Raw genomic sequence first — 18,773 nt, forward strand, 5'->3', positions numbered from 1 at the left:
CGAGTTTGGGAACTAGAGGAATGGAAAAGCCACCAGCAGGAGACAGTCTCCCTGGCCTGTTCCACCACCATAGAAAAAGAATGAATAGAACATCTTGGAACCTCCAATCTTGAACATTTGTCAGCCAACCCCTGTCCCCATCACGCCTCAGACCCTACATTCTACATTCGTTATAGTCATTTAGCAGACACTCTTATCCAGAGCAACTTACAGTAGTGGGTCTACACATTTTCATATTTGTTGGTACTGGTCCTCCCTGGCGTTGCAAATGCAATGCTCTACCAACTGAGCCACACGAGACCCAACCATGTGACTCTCTACAGAGACCAAGCTACTGCTATGCCATCAACCCACTCCCAACACTGAAACACAATTATCAGTGTTCACAGTGCTCACTAGTGGAAGGACGCAATATGGGAATTAAATTACACATTCCCTGTATCACTTTGCAGGAAATGCATGAACTACATACAGTAGCAGTCAAAAGTTTGGACACACCTGCTCATTCTAATGTTTTTTCTTTATTTTGAACATTTTTTACATTGTAGAATAATAGTGAAGACATAAAAACAATGAAATAACACATATGGAATCATGTAGTAACCCCAAAAAAGTGTTAATCAAATCAAAATATATTTTTGATTCTTCAAAGTAGCCCCCCTTTGCCTTGATGACAGCTTTGCACATTCTTGGCATTCTCTCAACCAGCTTCAGGAAGTAGTCATCTTGAATGCATTTCAATTAACAGGTGTGCCTTGTTAGAAGTTAATTTGTGGAATATATTTCCATTTTAATGCGTTTGAGCCAATCCGTTGTGTTGTGACAAGGTAGGGGGGTATACAGAAGATAGCCCTATTTGGTAAAATACCAAGTCCATATTATGGCAAGAACAGCTCAAATAAGCAAAGTGAAACGACAGTCAATCATTACTTTAAGACATGAAGGTCAGTCAATCCTGAAAATTTCAAGAACTTTGAAAGTTTCTTCAAGTGCAGTCGCAAAAACCATCAAGCGCTATGATGAAACTGGATCTCATGAGGACCGCCACTGGAAAGGAAGGCCCAGAGTTACCTCTGCTGCAGAGGATACATTCATTAGAGTTAACTGCACCTCAGTTTGCAGCCCAAATAAATGCTTCACAGAGTTCAAGTAAAAGACACATATCAACATCAACTGTTTAGAGGAGACTGCGTGAATCAGGCCTTCATGGTCGAATTGCTGCGAAGAAACCCCTACTAAAGGACACCAATAATAAGAAGAGACTTGCTTGGGCCAAGAAACACGAGTAACGGACATTAGACTGGTGGAAATCTGTAATTTGGTCTGATGAGTCAAAATGTTAGATTTTTGATTCCAACCGCCGTGTCTTTGTGAGACACGGAGTAGGTGAAAGGATGATCTCCGCATGTGTGTTTCCCACCGTGAAGCACGGAGGAGGAGGTGTGATGGTGTGGAGGTGCTTTGCTGGTGACACTGTCTGTGATTTATTTAGAATTCAAGGCACACTTAACCAGCTTGGTTACCACAGCATTCTGCAGCGATACGCCATCCCATCTGGTTTGAGCTTAATGGGACTGTCATTTGTTTTTCCAACAGGACAATGACCCAAAACACACCTCCAGGCTGTGTAAAGGCTATTTGACCAAGAAGGAGAGTGATTGAGTGCTGCATCAGATGACCTGGCCTCCACAATCACCTGATCTCAACCCAATTGAGATGGTTTGGGGTGAGAGTGAAGGAAAAGCAGCCAACAAGTTCTCAGCATATGTGGGAACTCCTTCAAGACTGTTGGAAAAGCATTCCTCGTGAAGCTGGTTGAGAGAATGCCAAGAGTGTGCAAAGCTGCCATCAAGGGTGGCTACTTTGCGTAATGAACACAAGGGGAGATAGAGAGCTGGTTTCAAGCGCAGGGCGCAGTAGGTGTTTATTGTAAAGGACCACAGGAGGAGGCAGGTAGCTGGGTCCAGCGGCAGGCAGAAGGTCATACACAGGGGGTCCAAAAGGGCAACAGTACAGGCAGGGAAAAGGCTAGTTACGTAGTTCAGGAGATCAGGCAATAGGTAGATAACAGGAAATCCGATAGATTGAAGTACAGGCAGGGAATAGGCAAAAGGCATCGTTAGTGAAGCAGGCAAAAACTATCATACACAGGAAGAGTAACTCATGGGAAAAACAGAGCTCTGAAAGACGTGTGTCACTAAACAAACAATACCTCACTATGATGGGTTGCAAAGAACTGAACTGAATAGTGTGTGATAATGACATACAGGTGTGTGAACAGGTGATTGGGATCTGGAGAGTAATATGTGTTCAGGGGATCTATGTGTTTGAGAGTGTGAGTTGGAAGCAGACGTTACACTTTGAAGAATGTAAAATATAAGATATATTTAGATTTGTTTAACACCTTTTTGGTTACTACATGATTCCAAATGTGTTATTTCATAGATTTGATGTCTTCACTATTATTCTACAATGTAGAAAATAGTGTCAAACTTTTGACTGCTACTGTATATCTACACGGTAGATGATTTATATGGGTTGGGCCAAGCCATTAGTTTAGATTGGCCGGTTGCAGTGCGGTAGCGCCACAGGGAACACAATGCGTTTGAATCATTTAGCTTCATACTGTCATGATAAATGAATGTAGTTGGTAGCTGATAGCCTTGCTTCATCCTTAGAGCATTGGGCAAGTTGAGTGTTGCAACTGCCCTCTCACACACTACATTACCCAGTAGGCAGTGTGAAGCTAGGTGTGGAGCTAAAACCTATACCTCGGACAATGGGGCTGTGATTGCAATGTGAATATAATATGAAAATAGAATTAGCATCTACAAGACATCCATTCTTGTGGTAATTAAATTGCAGGTATGAACAGCTGTGGTTGGCTCAGCCTGCTCGCCTCTGTTTCTGCCTCACTGCACCTTTAAATTCCGTCTTAATAACTAACGGCCTTTGCTTTATTCGTCTACACCGTCTCACACAAATCCTCCCCTTCATTCCCTACATGCTCCATATGGCGCCTGGCTTGTTTATGTTTTTAGAGCCTCTGCTTCCTCAACTTGAAAAATGCAGCCGTCAATTTTGTCGTCATCCCTCCCTTCTCTCTCTCTCTCTTTCGCTCCCTCATGTTTTCTCTCTCTCTCTATTTGTTTGTGCATCGAGACGCAGAGCTCTCATTGTGATCTTCATCAGGCCAGTCGCCGGTACCTCCAGTTCAGCTAAGCAGACCTGTCTCTGTCGTAGCTGTCTACCTGTGTGGCTGTCTACAATACATCCCTCTATCATCCTTCCCTCCCTGCCTCCATCTCACTCTCTCCATCTCCCGTTCCCTTTCTCTTGTTCTGTTGATTCCTCTCTGATGCTCCTTGCTCCAGATAGGGACTCTAAACGGAAATTTTATTGGCAAGGCAGCCTCATAGTTTCACCAATGTGCTCCAGTATCAAACAGTTGTCATATAAAGACACAAACATCAATAATGAACCATTTATGCTCATCCATGTAGCGCTGACGGTTCTTGGCAGAGAGCAGTGTGCCTGTCTGTCCTCCGGCCTGTCTGTCCTCGGGCCTGTCTGTCCTCCGGGCTGTCTGTCCTCCGGCCTGTCTGTCCTCCGGGTTGGACCTCCAAAACGTCTCCTCTCCTCAATGCCATGGGGAACATCCCAAATGTAACCCTTTTCACTACATAGCGGACTACTTATGAGTAGAGCCCTATGGATGCACTACATAAGGAATAGGGTGCCATTTGTGATGCATTCATGATAGTACTGTGGCTCTCCCTCCATAGGTGCATGACGAAAGGAGAGATGAGTGGGAGCGAGGACAGTTCTCTGTAGTAGCGCCAGCCAGGGTGGACAGTAATTGTGAACCTCTGGGCATCCTTATGGGATCCTGTGCGTTCTGATCACTGGGACCTAATTGACACCAGTGTGCTTGCATGTGATGAGAGCACTGATCATGGCCCACACAGTGGACGACATCATACCATGCAAATCAATAAGTTCCTTTAGCTTGCACTCCCAATCTGATCCTTAAAACATGAGAGAGGGAGGACACTAAGAGGTTATCTTCAGTGAATGTCAATTCTCTGGCATTGGTCCCCAGCCTCCCATTCCCTCTTATCCACTTTCTAGTCCTATCATTTTCACATCGTGAATGGGCTGACTTCCAAGTGTTACATTTATCTCTCCTTAAGCTTAAGATGCTGGGTGAAAATAACAGCAATTATTTAAACGACCACGAAGACAAAAACATTCACCTACACAATGTCTTATCAAACCAGAATATCACGGAGCTCTACAGGGTGCTAATTATATACAGAGCTTTTCTTTCCCTCCATGTGTTTCAGCTAACGCTCCACAGCTAAGAATGAGCCTGTTCAATCAATAGCTTAGTTTATTGCTTTGCCATTATTAGTGGTCCAACACGCTGTGTATCTATGACCATGACTGTAAACACCTTTAGGGAGGAAATCAGGCTAAGGCGTTATTTATGGTCAGGCAATAGAAGGGGGCGCTTATCAAGGATCCTTGGAGAGAAACAGGAAATTGAGTTTGTCCTGTGTAATGGTGGGTAGAGAGACAGGCAGACCAATCCCTTCCTATTAGCAGAGATGTGTTATTCATGAGGGCAGATTTAGTGTGAACTATGTTTCATTGATATTCTACATAGTCACTTCTCACTGTCTAGGGACCAGAACCATTTTATTTTCTTCATTTATTTATCTATTTCCCCTTCATTGACGGCTATGAATAAAGGGACTGGGTTACCGCTGGGTCACAGGGTCAACCGTCAGGACCAATAGCGGGCTGTTAAATCATTCTCCCCCGTAACGAGCTATTAACAGCATCTGTCATCAGCAACCAGGGAGAGAGACGGGCCTGGGTGGGTTGGTAGGGAGGGTAGGGTAGGGAGAGACACCGGTCCTGGGAGGGTGGGGAGAGAGAGAGACAAGCTCTAGGAGGGTGGGGAGAGAGACAGGCCCTGGGAGGGTGTGGAGAGAGAGAGACAAGCTTTAGGATGGTAGGGAGAGACACACTGGTCCTGGGAGGGTGGGGAGAGAGAGAGAGACAGGCTCTAGGAGGGTGTGGAGAGAGAGAGACAAGCTTTAGGATGGTAGGGAGAGACACACTGGTCCTGGGAGGGTGGGGAGAGAGAGAGAGACAGGCTCTAGGAGGGTGTGGAGAGAGAGAGACAAGCTTTAGATGGTAGGGAGAGACACACTGGTCCTGGGAGGGTGTGGAGAGAGAGAGAGACAGGCTCTAGGAGGGTGGGGAGAGAGAGAGAGAGAGACAGGCCCTGGGAGGGTGGGGAGAGAGACAGGCCCTGGAAGGGTGTGAAGAGAGATGGGCCCTGGGAAGGTGGTAAGAGAGACGGGCCCTGGGAGGGTGGGGAGAGAGACGGCCCCTGGGAGGGTGGGGAGAGAGACGGGCCCCGGGAGGGTGTGCAGAGACGGGCCCTGGGAGGGTGGGGAGGATAGGGGTGGGTGGGTGGGGGGTAGAGGGAGGGAGTGACGAGAGTCGTCACCAGAAATAGCTGTGGTGCTACATTTCCAGAAACACATTATCTCTCTTTCAGAACCTCTTTTATTCCGCTGCGTTCCAATAGGCATTATTGGCATATCTACACTTGTGTGTCCAAAGTTATTTCTATAATACAACTTAGGCTGAATGACTCATTGTGTGAGCAAACAATGCCGTTATCATAATGACACACATTCATTTCCTGCATTTTTATTTGATGACGGCTGTACTGCACCGTCTTATTTAGCTCCTCTCTGTTTAAATCAATCTGTCTGTCAATAGCTCTCCTAACAAACATCTGTCAACTCTGACTATATCCACATGATGTCTAAGCCATTCCTAGAAAACCTTTTCTGTCTGCCTGTTGTGTGTTACTGCATGCATGTGCGTGTGTATACGTGTGTCTGCATTTTGTGTATCCACAATGGCTCAGGGGGTGATAAGATTGGTTAAGTGGCAGGTGCGAAGCGCCAGGTCTCTAGTGGCAATAGTCTAGCTGATGCCAGCTGCGGAGGAGACAGCCGTCGCGCCATGCCACTGTGCCACAGCATGCCGCCATTCCCTGAGTGGAGCTGAAAGTAGATTGAGGGTGGAGCTCACACATTCCCTCCCTTCTCTCACACCAGAGACAAAGAGACACAGACAAGCTCAGTGGTTATTTTAAGCAGCTCCATGGCATCTACATCAACAGCTCCCGTGTCTCTCTGCTACAGGAGAGGAGGGATGCTAAACAAGAACAGATCCTGGTCCAAGGGGAGGTTGTGAAAGGAGAGGACAGGAGATATAATGTTAAGCCACTCTACTGCACTGTTCCTTTCTCTCTATCTGAGGCGTTGATAAGGAATTGATAAAATGGCAGAAGCAGTCATTTAGGGGAACATATTCATCTGAGTAAAGAATCAATTACTGGGTTCTGACATGCTGGGGAAGGGGGAGACGAGGGAGTGGCGGAGATGGGGAAGACAGAGGAGATACGGGAGGGGGGAATCTTTATGTAGGAAACTTGATTAGCATCTGGGCCACTGATTCAGATTGTTTCCCTATCTAAGTAGGATCTACGCCTCTCTCTCTCTCCCCTCCGCCTCTCTTGCTTTCTCTCGCTCTCATCATTTTCCAGTGTCATGGCTGATGCTGATACCTAGTTCTATGACATGCGTGAAGCAAAATGGAAATAAAGATAGCACAAGGGCCGGGAAAGTATAATATAATGACAGGCCTTATTGCGACGGCAGCTCTGAGAGGTGAAAGGAAGAGGCATTGGATGGATAATGGAATAGATAAGGAAACCATTCTACCTGAGCCATTCAATGATTCATAGCTTGAACATAGTTTTTCTTAAATAAAAAGCATCCAAAAAGCAATGTAGTCCACACAAAGTGGAGTAGGGTGAAACTGTAGTATGACATAAACAGTGCTGTTTGCGTTAGGAGATAAATGTCAATAATGTACATGAAAACGCATCAGTATACATTATAATGGAAAAAGGCAAGCCAAAGTATAGTATACATTGGTAAATAGAAAATATCTCAAAATGATGAATGTAAAGCTGTTTTTAAATAGGCTGCATTGTGATACATTGAAATATTCCTCAAACAGGGTGATGCGTTTACTCTCTCTGAGTCTGTGTATTTGTTTGATATATCCTTATTTATTTCCCAGGAGCAATGCAGCATGTCTCCTCTCATTCAGTCAAAGAGCAAGTGCCATGCTTAATACATCTCCATGTAAATATTATAGCGAAAAAGGAAATTGGGGAGTGAGAGAGGGAGAGAGAGAAATAGACAAACAGAAAAAGAGTGGCATGTAAAGTGGAAGTAAAAGACCACTATTTGATCGGGAAGTTTCCTCTCACAACAATGTAAGTTGTTTTTTCTGTACTTGTGACTGAAATATCAAGTTCCGTTTTGTAATCATCTTGTTTTCCTCCTAGACATTTCTCTTGGCTTTGTGAAAGGTACGAGTATAGTGCTTTACTGGTAGGCCTACAGTATGAGTGGGGGATGCGTGCCCCAATGTGGTGAACCATCCAATGTGTCCTGACACTGATGCCACTCTGCTGCAAGGGCAGAGAGGGCAGTGGCTATGCCGTGTCCTCTGACCAAAATGCATAGTCCTTTCCCCTCCGGCACTATGACGCCATATGCACCTGTACACAACACATGACTATCAAGGACTCTTCCAAATCTGTGACAGAGGGGAAAGGACTATGTGTGTGTTCCACAAAGGATGACAGTGAAGTGCAGTGTACTCTGATACTGTTAAACAGTTTTACACACAGTTCTTTTCCTATTTATTGTTCCCCAATGTTCAACCTTCAGAGGACCTGTATTCGGGAGCATGTTTGCATGGTGGATTGAGAAGATGCACAGTTGACAAACAGGATTACAGGGCCTGCTCTGGGGAGCGGAGAGGCTTCTGCCCCTGTTCAAGTAGCATGATGCACGGCACACCGCTCCTCTCTTCTACTCCAGACACACTGACAATTACCGCTGAAGGTCAGTGAAGTCAGAAGCTGAATGTCACAGTTTAGACACAGTTTTGGGAGGAGGAGGAATATTCAAATAAATATGCTTGTCTATGCTGTCTCCTGTCCTGAAAAATAGTAATTCCCTGCTCCTGAATTCCAGTGTAGCAGCCCTGGGATTAGGTAGCAGCGAGTTAAAAGGCAACAGAAACGTATCGATTAGAGGGAGTGAATCAGAGTGCCATGGTACCTTGAATAATAAATTGAAGGGGACACAGCCACCGCTTGTCAAATGGGGATTCTCATTACGAGGGGATAGACTCCTGCTTTTATCCCGTTGGTTGATTCCCCCTGTAGATAAGCTGATGGATAAGTCACACCATGGGGCCATGGAAGCGTGTCACCAAACATCAGGAAGTCTGACTGTCTCTGAGAAACTTAACATAAGTTTAAGTGAGCATTCCGCAGCCCATTTATCCCCCACCCCACCATTTGACAGGTATTTTCTAATCCTTGCAGTAAAGGACTGGTTAATGAGAGGGTATTTATAGCACCAACACACACTCTCTCTCTCTCTCTCTCTCTCTCTCTCTCTCTCTCTCTCTCTCTCTCTCTCTCTCTCTCTCCTCTCTCTCTTCTCTCTTCTCTCTCTCTCTCTCTCTCCTCTCCTCTCTCTCTCTCTCTCTCTCTCTCTCTCTCTCTCTCTCTCTCTCCTCTCTCTCTCTCTCCTCTCTCTCTCTCTCTCTCTCTCTCTCTCTCTCTCTCTCTCTCTCTCTCTCTCTCTCTCTCTCTCTCTCTCTCTCTCTCTCTCTCTCTCTCTCTCTCTCTCTGAGTAGAGTTGTACTAAGCTGGAGAACAGAGATGAACTGCTTCATAATAATACTATGTCATAGAGGTGAGGAAATATTGGAAGACTGAGAAAACTGAAATGTGTGTGCAGGAGGCGGTACATGAACAAAAAGGACCCATACTGTAATATAGGTCCAATCAGACTTCCTGAGATACTAGATTCAGCGACCGACTGAAACTCATATTATTGTTTGGGCTGATCTTGAACAGACTCTAAGAGCAAGACAAGCCTCAGTCTGTTACCGACTTAGACACCAGATGATCTGGAGTTGTGGATACCGAGCCAAGAGCGTAATGTCCACACTTGTATTGAGTGGCTCAATAGAAGCAGAACTCCTCAAAGGCCCAATGCCACTCCATGAAGCCAGAAAATCTATGATAGCAACAGGTCACATGAGTCATCTATCAGGCCAGAACACATTTTTCTCTCTTATATGGATATATCTGACAGTCTCTCTCTGGTCTGGCCTCCCTACATCATCCCTCATCCCCCTCTGTTTACTCCTGACATGGCTTTCTCCATATCTCCCATCTCCTTTATCATCCTACCCCCTTGCCCGTCCCTTCTTCCTAGTCAATATCTCACTCTTTTATCACTTTGATTCCACTTACAGTATTTCTCCTCTCCCCCCAACTCATCTTTCTCGACTTCCTCGAAAATAATATTCCAAAAATCATTCTTCTTTCCTTTCAAGTCCCGAAATAGACATCAAAGTCAGACGGCAGAATTTCAATTCAGAATCAAATCCCCAGTCTAAATGTAGCTACCTCCTCTAATTCATTTCGCTCTCTCTGTCCTCTCTCCAGGCTGTGGGCTAGAGTTCCTGCTGGTTCTCTGTGGTCTGGAGCTTTCCTGGTCCTGCCCACACCACTGTATCTGCTACACCGCGCCCAGTACCGTCAGCTGCCAGGCACACAACTTCCTGTCCGTCCCCGAAGGCATTCCCCCACACAGCGAGCGTATCTTCCTGCAGAACAACAAGATCCACCGGCTGCTGCAGGGCCACTTCAGCCCCACCACGGTCACACTGTGGATCTACTCCAACAACATCACCTACATCGAGCCCTCCACCTTCCACGGCTTCGCCCAGCTGGAGGAGCTGGACCTGGGGGACAACCGTCACCTGCGTTCCCTGGCTGCAGACACATTCCATGGACTGGGCCGGCTCCATGCTCTGCACCTGTACCGCTGTGGGCTCAGTGCGCTGCCCAGTAACATCTTCCAGGGGCTACGCAATCTGCAGTATCTCTACCTACAGGTACGTTGGCCACTGGGGCTCTATGACACTTTTAGTCAAACAAAACAATGCTGCATTTTACATTTGAAAATACAATATAGAGTACCAGTCAAAAGTTTGGACACACCTACTCATTCCAGGGTTTTTCGTTATTTTTTATATTTTCTACATTGTAGAATAATAGTGAAGATATCACAACTATGAAATAACACATATGGAATCATGTTGTAACCAAAAAAGTGTTAAATAAATACAAATATTTTATATTGGAGATTCTTCAAAGTAGCCACCCTTTGCCTTGATGATAGCTTTGCACACTCTTGGCATTCTCTCAACCAGCTTCATGAAGTAGTCACCTGGAATGCATTTCAATTAACAGGTGTGCATTGTTAAAAGTTAATTTGTGCAATTTCTTTCCTTCTTAATGAATTTGTGCCAATCAGTTGTTTTGTGACAAGGTAGGAGTGGTATACAGAAGATAGCCCTATTTGGTAACAGACCAAGTCCATATTATGGCAAGAACAGCTTAAATAAGCAAAGAGAAACAACAGTCCATAATTACTTTAAGATATGAAGGTCAGTCAATCCTGAAAATTTCCAGAACTTTGTGAGCAAAAAAATTCAAGAACAAGTGCTCAAAAAACAGCAATATCATGAAACTAGCTCTCATGAGGACCCCCTCATGAAAGGAAGACCCAGAGTTACCTCTGCTGCAGAGGATAAGTTCATTAGAGTTAACTGCCTCAGAAGTTGCAGCCCAAATAAATTCAAGTAACAGACACATCTCAACATCAACTGTTTAGAGGAGACTGCGTGAATCAGGCCTTCATGGTCGGATTTCTGCAAAGAAACCACTACTAAAGGACACCAATAATAAGAAGAGACTTGCTTGGGCCAAGAAACACGAGTAACGGACATTAGACTGGTGGAAATCTGTAATTTGGTCTGATTAGTCCAAATTTGAGATTTTTGGTTCCAACCGCCGTGCCGTTGTGAGACGCAGAGTAGGTGAACGGATGATCTCTGCATGTGTGGTTCCCACCATGATGCATAGAGGAGGAGGTGTGATGGTGCTAGTGACACTGTCTGTGATTTATTTAGAATTCAAGGCACACTTAACCAGCATGGCTACCACAGCTTTCTGCAGCGATACGCCATCCCATCTGGTTTGTGCTTAGTGGGACTATCATTTGTTTTCCAACAGAACAATGACCCAAAATACACCTCCAGGCTGTGTAAGGGCTATTTGACCAAAGAGCATGATTGAGTGCTGCATCAGATGACCTGGCGTCCACAATCACCCGACCTCAACCCAATTGAGATGGTTTGGGATGAGTTGGACTGCAGAGTGAAGGAAAAGCAGTCAAACAAGTGCTCAGCATAGGTGGGAACTCCTTCAAGACTGTTGGAAAGGATTCCGGATTAAGCTGTTTGAGAGAATGCCAAGAGTGTGTAAAGCTGTCATCAACGCAAAAGGGGTATATTTTGATTTGTTTAACAGTTTTTTGGTTACTACATGATTCCACTTGTGTTATTTCATAGTTTTGATGTCTTCACTATTGTTCTACAATGTAGAAAAAAGTCCAAATAAAGAAAAACCCTTGAATGAGTAGGTGAGTCCAAACTTTTGACTGGTACTGTATATACCCAGGGCTGTTAAGCTTTATTTTCTCTGTCCTACTTTATAGTAGCCACATACCTTATAACCAAACAACATGTTGGGAACTACAGTGTTACAGAGTACCGTAGGTGTATAACCTCTCCATTTTGCTGTGTTTGGCTGTTCTCAGGATAATCACCTGGAGTTCCTGCAGGATGACATCTTTGTGGACCTCCACAACCTGAGCCACCTGTTCCTGCATGGGAACCGTCTGTGGTCACTGCACCAGAACACCTTCCGGGGGCTGGGGGCCCTGGACCGCCTGCTGCTGCACCACAACCAGCTGCAGTGGGTGGACCGCCTGGCCTTCCACGACCTGCGTCGCCTCACCACCCTCTACCTGTTTAACAACTCACTGACCGAGCTGTCTGGAGACTGCCTGGCACTGCTGCCTGCCCTGGAGTACCTGCGCCTCAACGACAACCCCTGGGAGTGTGACTGCAAGGCCCTGTCGCTGTGGGACTGGCTCAAACGCTTCAGAGGTTCTACTTCGTCCGTAGGCTGTCAGGCCCCGGCCGAGCTGGCTGGGAGGGACCTCAAGCAGCTCCGCAAGGAGGACTTCCCCAACTGCTCTGGCTCTGAGTCCCTGCACCAGAGCAAGACCTGGGCCGGGACTGATAAGGTATCACTGAAGAAGGAGCCACATCCAGTGCCACCGCCTCACTCCCACCCCCACCGTCCTCACCACAACGAGTCACCACACTATCCCTCGCCACCCTCGCCTCTGCCCCATCCACCCCCGTCTGTAAGCGGGGAGAGCACGGGATCAGAGGGACAACCTGGGGTGGCGCCCCCTCAGAGGCCAGGCCGCGCTCGGAACTGCACCCGCCAGCGCGTCAGGGGAGGCAAGGGGAAGGGGCAGAATGAGGTGCATACCTTAAAGGAGATGACCGATAAGGAGTATTCCTCGCCCGATTTTGAAGGGGGCAAATATGACCACACGTCCCCGGATGGCACGGTCACGCGAAGGAAGCATAAGTGCCCTCCCCGGACCACTGTTCGCCCCCCTAGTGGGGTGCAACAAGCCACCAATAGGGCCACGTTCTCCCAGCCCTTAATTCATCTCAATGCCATAATGGGAGCTTTGTTGCCCATGACCATTGCCCATATTCTCCGCTGACCTAGAGGGAGGGATAGGTACTGGCTAAACGACAACAGTGCAGTCCTTAGACCTGCTCTAGCTCCTGCACAACAAGGTCTGTGTGTGTGTGTACTTTGTGTGTGTGGTTGTGTGTGTAAAACATTGTGTAGGGAGCTGTTTAGACTCTGAAATAGACTTTCAAACATCAACATCAAATGTGGGACGGGGATGTGTGAGGGATGGGGATGTGTGAGGGTTGGGGAGTGAGGAAAGACGAAAGGAAAACATAGAACACGCTTGCACTGCCACTGTTGCCATTATATTCTCATTTCCTGTTGTCTTGGTCTCTTTCTGTCTGAGTTCTGTCTTCGACTCTGCTGAAGCACAGATAACGAAACTTTTGGGGGGGAAAAAGAGATGGTGAAATGCAGCAATTTAGCTATGAGACAGATAAGCTCTAAGGAAAAAGTGTTGAAGCCAGCTTTAATTATCAGTTCACAGTTTGTAAATCCTTATTGTGAAACAGAAAACAGATGACGTGGTGAAAGAAACCATCACAGAGAAGTCTAGCCCAATCTTGTGTTTCATATTATTTGCCAAATGTTATTTATTACATTCATTGCCAATAGCTGCTGCATAGAATTGGGCCACAGAGGAAATCGAGGGTATTGCTCATCAACAGGGAGATAAGCAGGAAGCTGCCCGGTCATAAATCATAATTCCATCTCAGAACAGGAATGTGCAACGCTCACTTCTTAGCAGAAGTCATGGAAAACTACAGAAACAGCACTGCAAAGAGCAGCACACACACAGACCAGTCAGCTCCAGCTACAGTATGATAACTAGGTCACTTCTGCTCCATGCCCTGGTAACATTGACCCCCGAGCTACATATCTAGGTATACATCTTCTGCCTACTTTACAGTATTTCTACAATATTTACATTCTGCTTTATTAATTCCTGCTTCTAAATGTCCTTTCTTTCTACCTGCTCCATTTCATTTTCTACATGTGCTACTACATATTAAGCTAATATACCCAAGCTGCTAATTATCTTTATGGAGGTGAGTGGGACTGTGGTTGACTCCCACTTCCTTCAAAAACCAGTGTCCCCCCCCCCAGGAGAAGAAAGCTGTGAATATTGATGGATCTGTGTATTTCTTGTCTCAAATGTTGTTTGTTTGATTTTGCCAAGACGTAAAGAGGACCTAGCGATGGAGCCCTATACAGGGTACACAGCCTTAGGGGTTAAGGGTCAGATTGGGTATTCTCAGTTTCCCAGTGAGGCTTTGGGCTTCGCTGAACAGAACACTCTTCAGTGTGGGCATCCCCTCCTCATTGAGAACGTGAGGAACATTTATATTGTGCTAATCAATGGACATCAAAGGAAAACAACTGCCCAACAAGACTATAGAAGAAACAAAAACAATATGTGTACCTTAAATGACTTCTGTAATGAATAAAAGATTATAAGAGGGGGAAAAAATGATTCAATCAAGCATGGCAAAACGTGGACCTCTCTTGGAAATAATAGAACTGCTAAAATACCTCTCTCCATTGACTGCTGTTCTTGTCAATGGATGTGGGGAACCAAGAGAAAGACAATCACTTCTAAAGTAGCAGGGGGTTTAACAGGACCATGGGCAGACAGACAGACTACTGCTGAACTACTATCCCCCTGGACTACAGGAGCTTTTGTGCCTCCGCAAAATACAACAATAAGTTGACGATGTTTGTAATAATAATGATGTTGACTGTACCATTAACAATGACAACGAGAGGACTAACTAACTGTAGTTCTAATATTAATCATTTATTATGAGAATAACAATATTAATGACATCATCAACAATGAAAACAGGGTTTCTGCTCCCCTGATGAAGGGACAATCTTTCTTTAAATTCATTAACCGTTTCATTTTTTTTTGTTTGCTAAAAGGAACATTTTATATAACCTTTTTTTTGTTACATCCTGTCAACCCCTTTATCGGATAAAAATGCACAATTCAGTTCCCCCTCCTACTGTTCCCTGTCTATCTCCTGTCTCCTACTGTTCCCCGTCTATCTCCTGTCTCCTACTGTTCCCCGTCTATCTCCTGTCTCCTACTGTTCCCTGTCTATCTCCTGTCTCCTACTGTTCCCCGTCTATCTCCTGTCTCCTACTGTTCCCCCGTCTATCTCCTGTCTCCTACTGTTCCCCGTCTATCTCCTGTCTCCTACTGTTCCCCGTCTATCTCCTGTCTCCTACTGTTCCCCGTCTATCTCCTGTCTCCTACTGTTCCCCGTCTATCTCCTGTCTCCTACTGTTCCCCGTCTATCTCCTGTCTCCTACTGTTCCCCGTCTATCTCCTGTCTCCTACTGTTCCCCGTCTATCTCTTGTCTCCTACTGTTCCCCGTCTATCTCCTGTCTCCTACTGTTCCCCGTCTATCTCCTGTCTCCTACTGTTCCCCGTCTATCTCCTGGCTCCTACTGTTCCCCGTCTATCTCCTGGCTCCTACTGTTCCCCGTCTATCTCCTGGCTCCTACTGTTCCCCGTCTATCTCCTGTCTCCTACTGTTCCCCGTCTATCTCCTGTCTCCTACTGTTCCCCGTCTATCTCCTGTCTCCTACTGTTCCCCGTCTATCTCCTGTCTCCTACTGTTCCCCGTCTATCTCCTGTCTCCTACTGTTCCCCGTCTATCTCCTGTCTCCTACTGTTCCCCGTCTATCTCCTGTCTCCTACTGTTCCCCGTCTATCTCCTGTCTCCTACTGTTCCCCGTCTATCTCCTGTCTCCTACTGTTCCCCGTCTATCTCCTGTCTCCTACTGTTCCCCGTCTATCTCCTGTCTCCTACTGTTCCCCGTCTATCTCCTGTCTCCTACTGTTCCCCGTCTATCTCCTGTCTCCTACTGTTCCCCGTCTATCTCCTGTCTCCTACTGTTCCCCGTCTATCTCCTGTCTCCTACTGTTCCCCGTCTATCTCCTGTCTCCTACTGTTCCCCGTCTATCTCCTGTCTCCTACTGTTCCCCGTCTATCTCCTGTCTCCTACTGTTCCCCGTCTATCTCCTGTCTCCTACTGTTCCCCGTCTATCTCCTGTCTCCTACTGTTCCCCGTCTATCTCCTGTCTCCTACTGTTCCCCGTCTATCTCCTGTCTCCTACTGTTCCCCGTCTATCTCCTGTCTCCTACTGTTCCCCGTCTATCTCCTGTCTCCTACTGTTCCCCGTCTATCTCCTGTCTCCTACTGTTCCCCGTCTATCTCCTGTCTCCTACTGTTCCCCGTCTATCTCCTGTCTCCTACTGTTCCCCGTCTATCTCCTGTCTCCTACTGTTCCCCGTCTATCTCCTGTCTCCTACTGTTCCCCGTCTATCTCCTGTCTCCTACTGTTCCCCGTCTATCTCCTGTCTCCTACTGTTCCCCGTCTATCTCCTGTCTCCTACTGTTCCCCGTCTATCTCCTGTCTCCTACTGTTCCCCGTCTATCTCCTGTCTCCTACTGTTCCCCGTCTATCTCCTGTCTCCTACTGTTCCCCGTCTATCTCCTGTCTCCTACTGTTCCCCATCTATCTCCTGTCTCCCACTGTTCCCCATCTATCTCCTGTCTTTGCCATGATTGAAGGGTTCAATAAGTCGTTATCAAAGAACAACAGTACAAAATGTTTATAAAGATATTAAAATCTATATCTTCTTATGTTAAAGATGACTGTTTGACTGTGTTTATTTAGTATTCAGACACTGGCTTCCACAAGGCTGTGCAGTAAGCCCTGGAGAAGCTGGGAGTCAGGCTGGATCCTCCCTTGTCTTTCTCTTTATTAGGAATTTCAAGCTGAAATTGGCTCTGTCAGCAAGTTTGTCTTTTTCCTCCCTGTTTTCCCCTCAGTATGTGCACTACTTTGCAATCTGTCTCCCCTCATCAGACACTGCTGGCTAAACTGGCTGCTTTCTACAAATAGAAACATCTCCGTGGCTCAACGCTTGGCTTGAATACATATGCAACACACACATCAATAAGAACTAGATTTTATTTGAGAGAAATTGACCAAAGAAAGCAGGCCCAAACTATTACAGTAAGTGTCATCTATTGACCAAAAACACAAAAAGAAACACACAGACTACTGGTCTACATGCAGACAGAGTTTTGTACAGAGTCAGTGAAACGCATAGCTCGGTATGATACACTGCAGTTCAATAAATCATTTAAAAGGCATTAAGGGTATTTATGAGTGTCACCGTGAATCTGTAGATATTCAGGGTTATTATTATTATTCATGGAACGTTAGAACATAAATTCTATTTCCTCTTCTCGACCCCTCTCACCATGATGGAAATTGATCCACAAGTAAGAGTGCAATTTCGTATATTTTTTATTTTTTATATTCTGTTAAACGAAAATGGGGGGGGGGGAACATAGTTTTATGCATCGTTGAGGATGGCTGCGGAATTACATTAAAATTAATGAGTAGCTCTGGCAATCTATTAGCATTGGGCTCTAGCGCCATCAAGCCCCTCTCTCCTGTCCTATCTCTCTCTCACCCTTCCTCTCTCGCTCTGTCTCTCCTGTTCTCTCTCTCTCCCTCACACACATATCACTATCTACTAACATAACACCCTAAAAACCCTTCCCTAGACCTCAATACTATAAGTGCATAAGATGGACAGTCATTGAGCTCTCCAACCACGCAGGCTGTAGTTCTGCAAGCCCACCAAGCCCCTCGGCAATGGCTGCATGAGACAGACAGGTGAATGTGTTACGGAGAGAAAGTGTTCTTCTGATTCTCTCTCCTTGTTTTTTGGGTATACTGTATCATCAATATTATTCCATCATATACTGTACACTCTAGGGTACACTCTGTATACTACTACTGTGAATTTGATTTGGAGGCTTGGTTATAATATCACCTTTACCACATATACAGTAATCACTGTGTGGAACTTGATATTTCTTCCCGCAGTTGAAGCCATTCACTATAAACTCAACTCCACTTAGCAGTCCCTCTCAGTAAAGGCATCATGGAGCGATAAGGGTGTACAGAGAATAAACCCATGCTGACAAACGATACCACCATTTCCTTAAAAGTATCATTGCAAGTCATCCCGACTCATTAGGAAATTACACTGACAATTAAGCAGTTTACAGCTACACAAAGCACCCCATATTACTGCTTGCTTCACTAGGGCAATCATTGGTTACACATTTAGTAGCAATCTCAGAGAGCCAGACACAACACCCCATTAACCAATCACACTTATCTAAATCTGCTGCTCCCCTAAAAACAAGGTTAGTCTGATATGTATGCCTATGCCAAAAGTAGGCTATACAGGATAAATGGGGGCCATAACCAATGTTAAATGACTCACCTTGAGGTAGCTTCGGGTGGGTAGTTTTACATTATTCATTTTTTCTCAACTTTGGGATGAATTAGTATTTCACTCACAGATAGTCTCATCTGACTTGACCCACTTATTTGTGAGGCACTTCAAAGGCGGGAGCTTAATTGTAATTGTCTTGTTGTGGTTGAATCCAAGAGTGAGCAGCATAGTCAGAACCAACATAGTTCTGTTGGGAAAATCCTCTGTGTAAAGCAGGTAGGTCACCAGTTTAAACATATCTCACAGAAGCTTGAGCCAAACCATATGTCAAGCATTTGAATACGTGATGAATCAATGATGAGTGAACTGAGCAAATGAGCGAGAGAGACAAAGGGACAGAGGAAGAGAAAGGCAACATAAGAACGTGAGTTGCTCTGCTTAGAGGATATGACATGGGGATGGATTGAGGGAGTGGAGGAAATAAAAAGAGAGGAGACAACAGATGGTAGAGGCAAGAGACAGAGGAGAGAGGGCTTGAGGGAGCGTAAGAGGGTAAAAAACAACAGAGGGAACAGCCGGGCGTGAAAGAAGGGATGATTGAGGCCATGACAACATGCATGGAGGAGAGGTACGAGACAGGAAGGGGACAGGAAGGGGTAAATGAGAGACG

General features: G+C 45.7%; 1 protein-coding gene across 1 annotated transcript in view; it reads left to right on the forward strand.

Annotated features, from left to right (window-relative positions):
* LOC129822189 (reticulon-4 receptor-like 1) overlaps positions 1-16,491 on the forward strand; it is a 265,627-nt gene extending 249,136 nt beyond the window's left edge. Inside the window, exons 2-3 of the mRNA XM_055880256.1 lie at positions 9,641-10,092; positions 11,862-16,491. Coding sequence (XP_055736231.1) covers positions 9,641-10,092; positions 11,862-12,851 — 1,442 coding nt within the window. The 3' untranslated portion in view covers positions 12,852-16,491. The remainder of the gene's footprint in view (positions 1-9,640; positions 10,093-11,861) is intronic.
* The last annotated feature ends 2,282 nt before the right edge of the window (positions 16,492-18,773 follow it).

Source organism: Salvelinus fontinalis, chromosome 24, assembly GCF_029448725.1.
Source record: "Salvelinus fontinalis isolate EN_2023a chromosome 24, ASM2944872v1, whole genome shotgun sequence".
Classification (NCBI taxonomy): Eukaryota; Metazoa; Chordata; class Actinopteri; order Salmoniformes; family Salmonidae; genus Salvelinus; species Salvelinus fontinalis.